Below are 15,779 nucleotides of genomic sequence, written 5' to 3' on the forward strand. Positions count from 1 at the left end.
TGAATCCTCTGGCTGCTCTTCCTTCCTCGCAGTCTCCTCACTCCAAGAAAATGACATATTCTGAGCAGGCAGACTCCCAGGAACTGTTCTCGGGTCCCTGCCATGAGTGGGGAAAAAACGGTCCCTCTCTCACCTGAGGAGTTTGTCGCAACCGAGCCCAACCTTTGGAAAGTTCCCAGAGTCCGTGTGATGACGCTGGGGACTTCAAGCAACTGTCTCAAGAGCTTTTTGTGGATGAGGATGATGAGACACAGTTGTCTGTCAGTGAGGTAGTAGTAAGGGCAGTAAGTCCGAGGGAGGAGCGCACAGAGGATTCAGAGGAAGAGCTGCTGGACAATGAGGTGACTGACCCCACCTGGTTTGCTAAGCCTACTGAGGACAGGGCTTCAGAGGGGGAGGCAAGTGCAGCAGCAGAACAGGTTGGAAGAGGCAGTGGAGTGGCCAGGGGTAGAGGCAGGGCCAGAGAGAAGAATCCCCCAACTGTTTCCCAAAGCACCCCCTCGCGGCAAGCCTCCGTGCAGAGGGCTAGGTGTTCAAAGGTGTGGATGTTTTTTAGTGAGAGCGCGGACAACCGATGAACAGTGATGTGCAACCAAGATCAGCCGGGGAGCCACCATTACCAGCCTGACCACCACCAGCATGCTCAGGCATATGATGGCCAAGCACCCCACAAGGCAGGATGAAGGACATTGACAGCCTCTGGGTCACACCACTGCCTCTTCCCCTGTGCCACAACCTGGCACACAGATCCAATCCCCCTCCCAGGATGCAGGCACGAGCGCCTCCCGGCCTGCACCCACACCCTCACCTCCACCATCCTCCACTCCATCCAGCAATGTCTCTCAGTGCAGCGTTCAGCTGTCGCTAACACAAGCGTTGGAGCGAAAGCGCAAATATGCCACCACCCACCCACATGCACAAGCTTTAAACGTGCACATTGCCAAATTAATCAGCCTGGAGATGCTGCCGTACAGGCTTGTGGAAAAGGAGGCATTCAAAAACATGATGGTGGCGGCGGTCCCGCACTACTCGGTCCACAGTCGCCACTATTTTTCCTGGGGTGCTGTCACCGCCCTACACCAGCACGTCTCCCGCAACATAAATCGTGCCTTCACCAACGCGGTTACTGGGAAGGTCCACTTAACCATGGACACGTGGACAAGTACTGACGGGCAGGGCCACTATATCTCCCTGACGGCACATTGAGTGAACTTGGTGGAGGCTGGGACCGAGTCAGAGCCTGGCACCACTCACGTCCTACCCACACCCAGAATAGCGGGTCCTACCTCGATGCTGGTATCTGCTGCGTTTTATGCCACCTCCTCCAAACCCTCCCCCTCTTCCTCCTCCGCCACGTCTACCTCTCAATTAAGAAGTGTGAGCACGTGAGTTCAATATTCTTGGCTGACTATCCAGTAATAATTTGCAGGTATGGGCTCTTTCACACGAGCGTATGTAAATTTGCATAAATGGACGATTTTCCGTGATCAAGTCCCGAGTTTAGTTAGCGTTTTATTGTCCATTCACTCAGCATAAATCTTTGGAATGACTTCAAATGCCTTAATAGAGGAACCTATATGCTTTTTGCAGCATTGGACGCAGCTAAACTGCCTTCCCCTCCCTTTTTTTCCAGCTCCCATAGACGTATTAGCGAAATAATACATTGCAGCCCAGAAATCCCTCGCTCGGCATAAATCCTCGGAATGACGTCAAATGCTTAAATAGAAGCACCTGTAAGCTTTCCGCAGAGTTGGACACTGCTAAACTACCTCCCCCTACCTTTTCTTCCAGCTCTCATGAGAGTCTATGGGAGCCGCTGCCATATATCGGTCAAAAGATAGAACCATAATTAATTTTTTTACCCACCGTGTAATAGCCGGCGCACATTTTGGTCGTGTATGTTCTATTTTTTACAGCGCGCCGTTTTTACGTGCCATAAATCCGCTGGTGTGAACGAATTCATTGGAAACCAATGCCTCAAATGGTCGCGTATATCGGCCGGCCATGAAAATGTGGTCGATTTACGCTTGTGTAAATAAAGCCTAAGTGTGTTAACCCTTTCCAATCCACTGTCTGACGTCTAAAGACATTATGATTTAAGGCTGTACAGCTTCAATGTTGGAAGACGTCCGTCGGGGTTCTCTTACTGTATATTGCCAGCCTCTCTGCTGTCGGAGCCTATCCAGTGTGTCACCTCATGCAGTACTGGCTTTAGCCAGCTTATAGCGCCATTGTATAACAAATAATAGAGTAAGCCCCCTATGAAAACCAGAATACAAATTGGATTGGAAAGGGTTAAAGAGTCCGTTATCCAACAAATATTTGCCAAGAAGTGAAAAGAATTGCTGCAGTTTAGCAGGAAGTTGGGGAGTTGAACAACAGTGGTCTGCAAGGAAGCTAACTGTGTCTCTAGTCAACGTAAAGGGGTTCAATATGTATTGACTCCTACATGAAAATATGCAATAATCTAAATTAATACATACTGTCAAGTTTCATGTTACAATTTTACTACATTAAATTTGTGATTAATTATTTGTATACATAATCCATTTATGAAGGAGTCAGAGCTGCAGTCGGAAGATTGGCTTACTGACTCCACAGCCAATGGTTGGCAACCACTGCCTGAAAAGGAAAGCGTATTCAATACTGGATCTTCTCTCTTGCAGCGTCCATAGCAGCTATCCCTTTTTCACATTTATTTCTATTTGCTTCTTCTGTCGAGTTTCACAGAATATTCACTTCCAGGTAATGGGCGAATAGAACTTGAAGAATGCCGAATGCAGACAGAGCGATCATGAACCAGAGAACTCCAGCATTTAGATACATAGGAGCCAACCTAAACAGGATAAAACAACAATAAAAGGAAAATCATTCTTAAAAACAGAATAAGTAATATGTGGAGCCAAAAAACACACTCCATGGGAAAATAAATGAATGTACATGTACTTATTGTAAAGCAAGAGAGAGAGGAAGCCAACAAGAGCTGCCAATATATATATACACATGTGCTCACACAATGACATCTGGAAGTAACGCCAAGATGCTATATATTAAGAATGAACAATGGGAATTATATTATTTATATTAAAAGGAAGATCATTTACATATGCAAAAGAGTGTGCATACAAACCACTGCGCCCCATGTGGGCAAATGGTCAGGGTCTCCGAAATCCCCATCAACCCCCACCTTGTACCCTACTGAATACTTTTGATGGTTACATGAAGAAGATTGTTATATCTCTTCTCAGACTCAGTGATCCCAATGACTTTGAAAGAGGGAGGATAGTAGAATCTGTATGCGGCCTCTTCTCTCGGGCTTTTATATTCCTGGAGTCCAGTTGGAGGGAACATAGTATTAGTTGGGGTCATCCATTTGTACTTATGTAGGTTTGCATATCATTGCTGCTATATTCATGCGGTGCCCTACACAGACGTCTGCAACAAGTCAGACCAAGATGTATCCAATGTTCACAATGGACCAATATGGACATGTGTTATATCACCAAAATGTAAGGAACACAAAATAGGGATAGTAATGGTACAGAAATAAAGGGATGACAACGCTATCCCTAACCAACTTTGGTGTGGAAGACCCTGCCCAGAAGACTTCGATAATGCTGGCCTCATATCAGGAACCTACGGTGCCTAGACTGTCCCTAGATAGAGGATAGAGCAAATGTTTAATGCAGAAGGAAAGAGCAATGTATAGAACAGAGTACTAGGCAGAAGTGAATAAGGCCCACACAGAGTAAATAGAGGAGGCAGCTGAAGGACAAAAACTCATACAGATGTAGCTGCTGCTAAAGGTAAGCGATTTACAACTACTGGAATCACATCTACACTGCTCAGTCCTGCTCTACACTCAACATCTTCCATGATGCTGTTATTTATGTGTGCCGTAAAATACAGCAGCATTAAAAAAAAAAAACAATAGTTCACATGCCGGTACCAAATTTGTGTACCACAAAACTCGAGTTTTGCAACTGAGCTTCTTCGGAAAGCCGCAGTGTACAGTTTTATAGATTTAAAAGAGTTCTATGTGGTTCCCCAACTCAGAAATAACCTATCGCAACATTTTCAAGGTTAGACAATGGCAAGGAATACACGTAGTGAGTCTGGGTATTATTGTATCTTGAGACCACCAGGTGGAGCCAAGATTGACAGGGGGGGGGGGTGATGCCCCCTGAATGTGATTGGTTGCGCATCTTGTTGGCCTGTAGCTCCTGGAAGGAATCCCAGCTCCGGATGACAAGCGCGGAGTGCCGCAGCATTAGGAGCGGTGAGCGCCCATCATCACAGAGGCGGCGGGCGGAACGTAGCTGACAGGCAGGACATAGCAGAGAGGAGGCTACGGCCGGCCGCCTGTCCCGGTGCTGGAGCACATGCGCGGCCAGCGGCAAGATTGGGAGTGCTGAGAGGGGGAGCGCCCGTCAGGGAGCAGAAAGGCTACGGTTGGTGCCAGGACGCCACTGTGAGGCGGCGGCCAGCTGTCCCGGTGGCGGATCATATGCGCGGCCAGTGGCAACATTGTGGTGAGCGGGGGAGCGCTCGTCAGGGATCACAGGGGCTGCGGCGGCTGCCGGCCGGGGGCCAGGGACGGACGGTCCGCTCACAGTGATCACTGCAGCGTATTCTTTGATTACTGGCTGCCCTGCTACCTTAGGCTTACGATTACTCAGCGGTAACATGGCAGCATTTACAGCTTATAATGTAAGGCTAAGAAGAGAAGTAACCATTAACCTAAGGTCTGCTGCTACGACCTTGCAGCCTTGACCCTATCGGAAGCTAGGGGAGTGAGAGAGGCGTTTCTCCTGTCAACCCCCTAGCTTCCAGTGGCGTCAAGATACAATAATACCAGGAGTCTATTTGACGTCTTTATAATGATTGTTCAAACATTTATTTTCCTAGGAGCAGCACAAAGCTCTTTGTCAGTATTTATTCTCTGCATTCCACTTTTATCATGCAACCAAATCCATAGAAATCACTGAGTAAAGGTTTTCGTGATTCACTGAGAAAGTGGGGAAATATATAAAAACAAAATATGACTTTATTTAAATACTTTAAAAGAGATGTGGAGAGGCTTACAGTGCTGGCCATAAACAGAGATGAGCCCGCCCCACCGGCACTCGTAAGCCCTTAGATGTGCGGACCAACGCCCCTCTGCTGCCTCCTTGCCGGCCGCTACAAGGGAGCCGACCCGCAGATCTTCACACTGCTGCCGCCCGGTAACAGTTCTGCCGGGAATAGGGATAGCGGCTCCGGAAAGGGGAGGGCACACTGAGTGCACAGCTGCAGCAAACGCCGTGGAGAGTGCCACCGGGGACAGTGACAGTGGCCACGGTAAGGGGAACCCACAGACCCAGCAGTGCTGCTGGGGGGAGGCCGCTGCCGAGGACAGTGCAGGCTGCGAGAGTGACAGCGGCCCCGGTAAGGGCAGGCCACAGGCAGTGCAGCGCTGCTGGGCGGAAGGTGGCGTTGCCACCTACAGTCACAGCGGTTCCAGCAGCACACACGCGGTATATTCATATGAGGATACCGCTGAGCTGTGCTGAGTGTCAGGACCTGCTGTGAGACAGAGAAATGACAGCCTATCAGGAACAGGGGGCGTCACCTCACATCTCCAGTGGTGACAAGATACAAGAATACCGGACATACTATAATTCCTTGTGTTATCCTTTGGATATTTCCAACCCATATCGCATCAGCAAAAATCTGAGGCAAGTGAAAGTACTCTATATTGACTTTGGGCACGTTAACGCATTTCAACCAAGTATCATCAGGGGTCTAGGTTCATAAAAAAAGAGGGTTGGGTAGTTGGTGTATACAGAACACTTTATTATACAATCTTTACAGGAGGTAGGTGTGTATTTGTTTCTGAATGTTTCAAAGAGATTGCATTTTCCCTGCAGTTCTAAAGACCATTCACATATAACAGAATTCTTAGGGTATATAGTGGATCAATCGATCCCTCAAGTCTGGGGAGATCACTATTCAGTGTAACGCTTTATCACCTACCCCATTTGATTGCAGACGGCCTAGATCACTGTCTGGCAGTGCAGTAAACCAATTCATTATGCCCCCCTCCCTCTAGTTGTGGAGGAAAGTAAAGCCCTTCTGTTAAAGGGGTTCTGACACAAATAATGTTTTTATGCTTTAGCAGCCATTGTTCCCTGGTCTGCCTAATGGACGCAGGGAACCCATGGTTTAATGGCTGCAAAAGCATAAAAAGATAACATTTACCTCTTCTTCTGTTGTTGTTGACATCGGGGGGGGGGGGGGTCATCTCCCAGCAGGCTCTGTTCCTCCTCTTCTGTCTGCACGAGCCGCGCCACTCCGGGATCGCGCGCATGCACAGTGGAGAGGTGCCCTCTGACAGGAGTCAGGACGGGCTGCGTCTCCACTGCGCATGCGCAGCACTCCGGAGTTCAGCAGGACGGACGGGCCGCCCACAGCAAGCACTGTGCGGTCCGTCCGTTCACCTCGGAAGTGCCTGACGGACGGACCAGAGCAGGAAGCGGTCTTTTTGACCGCTCCTGCTCTGCTTTAAAGGCACAGAAGAAGATGCCGGCTGGAGGGGACATGCCTGGCGATCGGGCCAGGCCAGGCAAGGTGAGTACAAATTTTTTTTTTTGATGTCAGAACCCCTTTAATTGTCACCTACTACATAAATCACTACCTATAGCCAAAAGTCAGCGGTCTATTTATCAACTAGCCTCCCATAACATGAAGGGAGCTAATGACCTTCAGTAGCTTGTCACCATTTATCAATGTGCTCCCAGATCTCATCAGCACATCTCTCCCATTCATCCTTGTAGTAACTTCCTGCAGTGCAATCACTAGCATTGTCTAGCAGTAGAGCGAATGTAGCACGACCTATCTACAGTCTTAACTACAAAGATTAGGTAACAAGTCCTTGCCTGTCTAACCACCTATAACTAAGGTAACCAGACATCCCCCAATCACAGCCAGTCAGTGAATAACATCACTGAATGGCTGTGATTGGCTGGCGCCCGATCCAATCACAGCGCTTGCTTTGCTGGAGGCGTGGTATTCAAAGCCCCGTCACCAGGAAGAAGCTGAGATGTCAGAGCGTAAGACAGTACAGTTTGCCGCAGCGCCGCTGGAGACCATCATGAGGCATCGGGATGCCACGGACCAGGTGAGATTTTTTTTTAAACTTTTTTATGCAGGTTATCTAGGTCTTATTTTCGGGGGAGGGATTATATTTCAAGCCACACCATTGGTGCGGATTTTGACTGGAAATCAGCCCCGTATCCGCAGCTGTTTTCATACTATGCGCTGCTCCCAATCAGCCTTCTCTGAAGGCTTCTCACTGTCAGTGCTCCCTGGCTTCTGATTCCCCGCTGCCTGGTCATGTGCGGCACCGCTGGTCAGGTGATGCTGGTCAAGTGAGGCCACTACAGGCCACTGGGAGTTGTAAACCGGGGAGCGCTGACTGCAGCAAGCCTTTGGAGGAGGTGAGGGGGAGCGCTGCATCTAATGTAAATAAGCCGACATGCTTTTTCTTGCACCACACTTTGACCCCTTTGCTGTAACTTTGGTGTACGATGTTGGTGTCATTAGATGACACACATGCTCACTGCTGCTGTAAGATGACCAAATGTGAGTTTAATACATTCAGGGACCTGTCAGGCGGGTTGAAAGTTACAATATTAAGTCTATGGGTGGCGCTGCTGTGCTTCAGGCATGCGCTGGAGAGAGTAAAGCATTGCTAAGCAACACAGCATACACTGCTAAGCTGCACCATACACTGCCCAACCAAGAGCGATAGAGAGACAGAGTGAGAGAAAGAGCGATAGAGAGAAAGAGCGATAGAGAGAAACAGCGATAGAGAGAAAGAGCGATAGAGAAAGAGCGATAGAGAGAAAGAGCGATAGAGAGAAAGAGCGATAGAGAAACAGCGATAGAGAGAAAGAGCGATAGAGAAACAGACAGAGAGAAAGAGCGATAGAGAAACAGACAGAGAGAAAGAGCGATAGAGAAACAGACAGAGAGAAAGAGCGATAGAGAAACAGACAGAGAGAAAGAGCGATAGAGAAACAGACAGAGAGAAAGAGCGATAGAGAAACAGACAGAGAGAAAGAGCGATAGAGAAACAGAAAACAATAGAGAAAGAGCGATAGAGAAACAGAAAACAATAGAGAGACAGACAAAAAAAGAGAACGATAGAGAGACAGAGAAACAAAGAGAGAGCAATAGCGATACAGATCAACACAGAGAGAGAGCGTAGAGAGACAGAATCCGAGCGACAGGCAGACAGAACGAGACCGACAGACAAACAGAACAAGGGAGCAATATAAAGACAGAGAGAGCGATAGAAAGACATACAGAGAGCAATAGAGACAGAAAGAGAGACAGAGCGAGAGACAGACAGAGACAGAGCAATGCCAAGACAGAAAGAGAGAGATAGACAGAAGCAGGCAGAGAAAGAGACAGACAATGAAAGAGACAGCGAGAGAGAGACAGACAGAGAGAGAAAGACAAACAGAGAGAAAGACAAACAAACAGAAAGAAAGACCTGTAGGTTTTTTATATTAGATATCTGCTCCAAATACAAAGTGACACTCTAAATAATCACCTAACGAAGCAGGGAATATCGGGTCAATGTAGTAGTATGAAATCAGCTGCAGATGTGGCTGATTTCCAGTCAACATTTGCACCAATGGTGTGAATTTTGACTGTTTTTTGGATGCGGAAATGCTGTGGAATTTGCTCCCTGTCTTTTTTTAAACAACCCTGTACTTTTTTATAATGATGGAGGCAAAATTAGATGATGTCATAAGCCCTGCCCCTGACCACAGCCCTTTGTCCCACTTTGACCCTGGGAAAATCTGGACAGCAGCACCAAGCACCTGTCTCAGAGTCTCAGGTATAGCCGGTAGCATCAACAAAATCAATACAAATGAATGGTAGTAGTGAAGCAAGATGGGGGCAGGAGGAGAAGAGCACTGGTCCCTAGTATATGCAGGAAAGGAAGATGAATTTGGACACCAGTTATGAAGCATTAAAATGGTTGTCCAGTTACAATCAATTGTTTAAAATTAGAGTCCAATGGATTAAAACAATAAGATAAACTGTACTTACACCCTGGTGATCCAGCGCTGCAGTCTTGCATCTCTCCCGGTCTCTACTAAAAGTGAAAGTCAGGTGACTGCTCCCTGCTAATCAGAGGCCACAGTGTCATGACCTATTTTCCTGGCATCACCATTTACATCCTGGGCGCCACAATGCCAGGAGTCCCGAACCAGTTCCTGTGCTTGGCAGGCAGCAGTCACCTGACTTCCACTGTCAACAGAGTCCAGGAGAATCATGGAGCTGTAGTACTCAGGGTCTAAAGACACGTAAGGATAGTTTATTGCTTTAATCCATTGGGCTCTAATTTTAAACAGTTGATTTGTAACCGGACAACCCCTTTAACCATTTCTGTGACCTCTACTGGCAGGCATACAGAGTTTAACCTGCTCACTGTTCTAAACCACCAAGGATGCAGATATTAACCCCCTTACTGTCCTAGGCCACCAGGGACGCTGTTATAAACTCTTTAAATAGTCAAGATAACCAAGGCTGCTGCCATTAATCGTTTCACTACACTAGTTTTTCAGAAAAATTGGCACTAACATCTACACCATTCTAAAATACCAGGGAAGCTGGCACTACCCTTTCAGTTAGTCCACTAAAGATGATGGTAATAATCCTTTCCCTACCCCCAAACCACCAGAGAATCTGCCATACTTTCACTCATTGCTGACGGTACCTTCTAGATTACTTTAATTACTGCAATATTTGCAGGTCTGAATTGGTTGTGGCTGCCTACACGGTGTGTGGTTTTGTGCTAAAAAATCCACATGTTCTTATTGAAAAACAATTAATGTTCTTCCTCATTAAGTCCCATCAAAATAAACTGTTGTTCCAAGATGAAATAAGAGGGTTGGCCATGTTGATGTTTGTGTTAGTCCTGCCAATAAGTTGGGTGGCTTCCTCAAATAGTTTAAGCAGATGACAGAAATCAAAATGTTAAAGCTCTAGTGATATAGTCTCTGCTCTTAAAGGGATTTACAAAGTAGGCTGCACTTTTTTAGCTAATAACTGGCTGCGGTGCGGCAAATTAATTGTCCATGAGGTCATTCGCTGGAACGATCCCACCAGCAACAGTAAAGAGGGTTATCGAGAGAAGAAGAAAAAGTTTAATGAGATAAAAAAAATAATACTCATCTGCGCCTGCTCCCCTACTGCTTCCGTTCTTCTGGTGGCAGGTCCCCTGCAGGTCTGCACTTCTGGGTGTACGCCCTGATGGTCATTTGATCACTATACAGCCAATCTCCTCTTCCGTAGCAGTTACATGACCCTTGTGTCAGAACATGTACCCGAAAGTGAAGATCAATAGGAAGGCGTGATTCAAATATCACTATTGTTGATCCCTTTGTAGGCCTACTACAGAAGGCATGATTAATGCATATAGTAGCATACCACATTTAACACTGCTCACATTTTTGATTACTGCCATGAGATCCAATTATCACTACAGTTAAACTACTTGTTTCAGAAAGCCTCAAAAGATGTATTATAGAGAAATATGACATTGAAAAAGGCTACAAAAAGATTGCTAAAAAGACTTGGTCCTGGGCTTTAATCCTGACCGATAGCAGAAGCATGATTAAGACCTATTAACAGGTCGAAACGTCGCTGGCGTTTCTTTTATGGAGGAATAAGGAATACAAGCTTTTTTTCATCTTATGCTGCCTGGATTACATGTTTATTTCTGGCCGATAGCAGAAGTATGGCATGAGATTAAAGCTCCTGCAATCAAGTGCAGCAAGCTGGAGTTGGCAGAAGTAAAGGCCCATTTACACAGAGTGATGATCATTCAAAGATTGCTCAAACGACAGTTTGAGTGACAGCTTTGAACCATCATTTTGCATAAACTATTAAATAGCTACTCAGCTACTTAATAGTTTATTAGCATGCAAATGAAGCCTTTAGCTGAATGCAGTTAATATCCTAAGGGCTCTTATCTGCTTTCAGCTCCTTTGTTCTACAAAGGGAAACAATGCTATCAGCACTCCCTGTAGATAACTACTGATAAGGTGGAATGACGATTTTTAGTTTGGCGTGAACTTAACGATCAGCTAACAGTACACGAAAAGTTCGCAATGGCTGTGCATTTAGACGCAACGATTATCGCTCAAATGATCGCTTTTTAGCGATTTTTGAGCGATCATCGCTCCATGTAAATGGGCCTTTAGGCCGCCTGCAGACGAGCGGAAATCCCGCCGCGGGATTTCCCGCGGGATTTCCGCCGCTGAAAGTCTGCATAGGAGTGCATTACAATACGTACTCCTATGCAGACGGCCGCGGTTTGGCCGCGCGAAATCTCGCGCGGCAAACAAACCGCGGCATGTTCTAATTTTCTGCGGGGCACGCACTCACCTGGCCGCCGGCTCCAGTCTGCGCATGCGCCGGCTGCGCGGCAGCCGGCACACCAAAGAGCCGGGGCCGCCAGGCGCGGGTGAGTACGCGCTCGTCCCTGCAGGCTCTGGGGTCGGACCGCGCGGCGAGATTTCTCGCTGCCGGATCCGACCCGCTCGTCTGCAGGCGGCCTTACTCAAGTGCAGAGAACAGGGCTCGTGCAGTAAGCGAATTACACAAAAGTGGTTCATGAAAACAATAGCATAATGTCCATGTGACGCCAGTGCCTTTGTATGTAATGTGAGTTTAGAATAAAGAAGCAAGTCCACACTGGTTCCTGTAAAACTGAAGGCACACAGTTTTTACTGACTCTTGCAGGTTTACAGGATAAAGTTCAATTGAAATCGAGTAGATTCGACAAGTTGTAAACACTTTAACTTGGTTTCAAGACACAAATAACATATGGTGATTCCAAAACTCTTTTCTCTCTCTCTGGTAAACTGAAGCTGCCAGAGTGAATTACGTCTTGGCTGTCTATGAGAGCTATCTGCAGTGGATTTGAGGAATTAGCTGAGGGATGCAGAAGGGCACACTGACTGTTAACAGCGCAGGGGCCAGTTAGACTCACAATTGGACTGGCTACTCTCCTGTCCGGCTTCCACGGGGGGTCTGCTCTGGATCTCGTTTCTTCCAGCAGGGATGAAATAAACTCTGCACTCCTATTAGGTGCTGGTGGGTACCTGATTCTACCCGATACTTGGTGCTCCTCTCCCTCTGCACTGACCCGTCTCCCCGAGCTCTTCGGCCAGACACCCACTCTCCGACTTCCAACACTACTCTCCCTGACTCCCTTCTTCCTGCTTCTCCCTTTTTTCTCTCCTCCTCCCTTTTGCCGGCTGAGCTGCCTTTTATATCTACTTCTCCAAGCAATCCGGGAAAATGAGGAAATCTGATTCACCAATCCGAGGAGGAGAAATTGACAAGTGACAGGGCGAGTTGTGTTCCGTCATACCCAGGTTAGACAGAGAAGACACTAGACGTTGAACTCAGGTTGACCCAGACAAGGCCAATACACACAACTTACTACAATTGACAGTACACACAGACATCCATACACACCATGAGGTAGCTAACAAAAGTGCTGTGGGCGCCCTAACTTCAGGCCACTACACAAGCAGGAGCAGGTCGTGTACTCAGCTGTCAGACACAGCCGAGGACCTGGAGAAGGAAGAAGCGCTTCTGCCTTCTCCTTTACAGGCTGCATAGCACTCAATAAGAGAAAGCAGAAGTGTTACTTCCAGTATGCGACCTGGCGATCAAGTGGCTGCTGGATCCCTCTGGTCACAGAAGAGCTACAAGATCCTAATGGATCCAGATCAGTCCTGCCAGTGACTATTATCACTCTAAGGTGGTGTTTTCTCCTGTGATTGGGGATCCTATAGATGCCCCAACTACAGTGGAGAAGTGTGGAATTCAACAATGTGAATGACCCCCGCAGGTCTTATATGACTTCATGGGGGACATAGAGAGTAAAAAAAAAAAGTTACAAAAAACTCTGTACAAAAGACCCTTCCCAAAGAGGAACCCTCGCAAACATTTATATTATGCTATACAAACCTGAGACCAAAGAAAAACTAGCCTTTTTGAGGAGGTGGGAGGAGGATATGGGAGTAGAGATGTCTTTAGAAAGATGGCGACACTGTTGCACTACTATCACAAAGGGTAGCCAACAGGTCACTCTTGTGGAAACGTCAGTCAAAATACTGCACAGGACATACTTAGTACCACAGAGGCTACATTATCTGTTCCCATCCTCCTCTCCACTTTGCTTCAGGGGGTGCCAGGCTGTGGGCAGTATGACCCACATCTGGTGGTCCTGCCCGGAGGTGGCAAAATTATGGACGCAGATACACAACCTACTAAAACGCATGTTCATTGGCCTGATACCTAAGTCACCCACAATGCTCCTCCTGGGAAGTCGTGAACCTGAAATTAGATTTAAAGCCCATAAGCTTATCCAAGTTATTTGTATGGCCACAAGGATCCACATCGCCTCCAAATGGAAAACACCGAACCTCTCCTTTTCAGAGGTGACAAACAGAATCTCTACAATTATGCTATACGAAAGAATCCATGCTATCCAGACGGATACGTTAACAAATTTTCTGACCACATGGCAACTGTGAATAAATTACCTAGCGGTTCCAGGGCTACATAATATATCCTCCACTACCTAAAAATTTATAACGCAAACTGACTTAAGTTCTTCAATAAATTGTACCATGGGGAAGATGTGGATCCCTGACGACCCCCTGTTTTGTTCCCCCTGTTAACCCCTCCCAATATTATGTCCCAAGAGTAAAAGATTGTATTATAAGCTAAATTATACCAGAAGGCTCAACTTAAGCCCCCTGCAGGGGGACACGAGTATGTATGTTACTGTCTCACTCTTGGAGAAAAAAAAAACCATCAATAAAAACCATTGAAACTAAAAACAAAAGTTACAAAAATAAGTTAAAAAAATTCACAAAATAAAATAAAAATCTATACATAAAAAAGAAAATGACCCACCACAAATGCCAACCAAACTTACAGAAGTGAGCCTGCACCATCCCGCAGCGGGAGTTAGCAGTGACCAATAGCCGACCACCCACTGCAAGATCGATCCCTGCTCTTAACTCTTTACATGCTTCGATCAATGTACATTGCGGCATGTAAAGGGTTCACAAAGGGAGCATGCTCCCTCTGTTACATCAATGGCACTTCCTGATGCAATTGCGAGGGTCTATGGGTTTCCAGAGCAACCAGACACTATACACTGGTGTCCGGGCCTGCAATTGCAATTGTTATTGTAAGTGATATTTCTGTACTGCAATGAATTAGCGATCAGAGCTTTTATGATTCAAGTCCCCGATCACAGACTAAAATGTTTTTACACAGATGCACAGAGCATGGGAAACAAACAAGGAGAATTGGAGCTCCTAACACAGGAAGAGAAATATGATGTCATAGAACATCACAGAAACTTGGTGGGATGATACACATGATTGGAATAAAAGGCTTGAAGGATACAACTAATTTATAAAAAACAGACCTAATAAAAGGGGAGGAGGTGTTGCCTTGTATATTAGGAAAACATTACCCTCCACAGAGATTCAAGCTTCAGAGCATGGTAGTTCTGTAGAAACTGTTTTGGGTAAGAATTAGAGATGAGCGAGCATGCTCGTCCGAGCTTGATGCTCGTTCGAGCATTAGCATACTCGAAGGTACTTGTTACTCGAGCGAGCACCACGCGGTGTTCGAGAAAATTTAACCCTCTCCTCTTCACATGTTTAGCGCCTTTTTTAGCCAATGAACATGCAGGGAAGGCTTTGGCAATTCCTGCTAGGATGTGCCAACCCTGTGCATGTCTATAGCAGTGACTGGCTGGTCGGATCAGGTGACCTAAGAACATAAAAACTCAGGTCACCTGATGCTCGCCTCACACGGAGGCTGGATTAGCTGAGGGACAGAGCTGCTGTGAATGAAGGAGAGTGGTAGTGTAGGTTAAAAGGAGCATTTAGGCAGGGATCCTTTTTCAAAGAACTCAACAGCCCTTTTTAGGACTACAACTCCACTTTTGTGCATCAGCAGTTTGACTGCCTGGGACTAGTATTGCGCACAAAGCATTCACAAGCATCCTGGCTGTATACTGCATACTGTTACTGGTTCTATACAGTATACTGCTACTGGTGTACACAGACTATATAGGAAATAACAAAACTCCTCTCATTTTTCATTTTTTATTTGTTTTTGCCAAATACCCGTGTGTGTGTCCTGATCCACACTATATAACAAGACTGTACAAATTTTACACTGTCTATTTTGGCTTAAATCGTGCGCAAAATACCTCGCAGTTTGCATAGCATTTTGACGCAGTGCATTATCCAACATGATCAACACTAGGGGTAAGGGTCAAGGACGTGGACATGGGCGTCCAAATGAGGGTGTGGGCAGAGGCCGAGGTCCTGGGCGGGGTGAAACAGTGCCTGCTGCTAAGGGAGAAGTAGAACGCCGTGTATCTATGCTCCCTAGCTTCATCTCACAGTTTGCAGGTCCACGTGGTAGACCATTATTAAAACTACAACAGTGCGATCAGGTGATGATGTGGATAGCGGATAACGCGTCCAGTAATTTATCCACCACCCAGTCTTCCATGCAGTCCACTTATGCTAGCCAAGCGACTGGACCTGTGAATCCTCATGCTGATCCTCCTTCCTCCCAGCCTGATCACTCCAGGAAAAGGTGAGATTCAGAACATGCATACTCACAGGAACTGTTCTCAGGTCCCTTCCCTGAGTGGCAAACAACGG

The 15,779-nt window shown here is 46.6% G+C and overlaps 1 protein-coding gene across 3 annotated transcripts in view; it reads right to left on the bottom strand.

Annotated features, from left to right (window-relative positions):
• Positions 1-2,408: 2,408 nt before the first annotated feature.
• LOC136610503 (leukotriene C4 synthase-like) overlaps positions 2,409-15,779 on the bottom strand; it is a 76,777-nt gene continuing 63,406 nt past the window's right edge. For all 3 annotated transcript variants that reach the window (XM_066589733.1, XM_066589732.1, XM_066589734.1), the window contains one exon: positions 2,409-2,836. In XM_066589733.1, the coding sequence (XP_066445830.1) occupies positions 2,725-2,836 (112 nt within the window). In that variant the 3' untranslated portion in view covers positions 2,409-2,724. The remainder of the gene's footprint in view (positions 2,837-15,779) is intronic.

Source organism: Eleutherodactylus coqui, chromosome 2 (assembly GCF_035609145.1).
Source record: "Eleutherodactylus coqui strain aEleCoq1 chromosome 2, aEleCoq1.hap1, whole genome shotgun sequence".
NCBI lineage: Eukaryota > Metazoa > Chordata > Amphibia > Anura > Eleutherodactylidae > Eleutherodactylus > Eleutherodactylus coqui.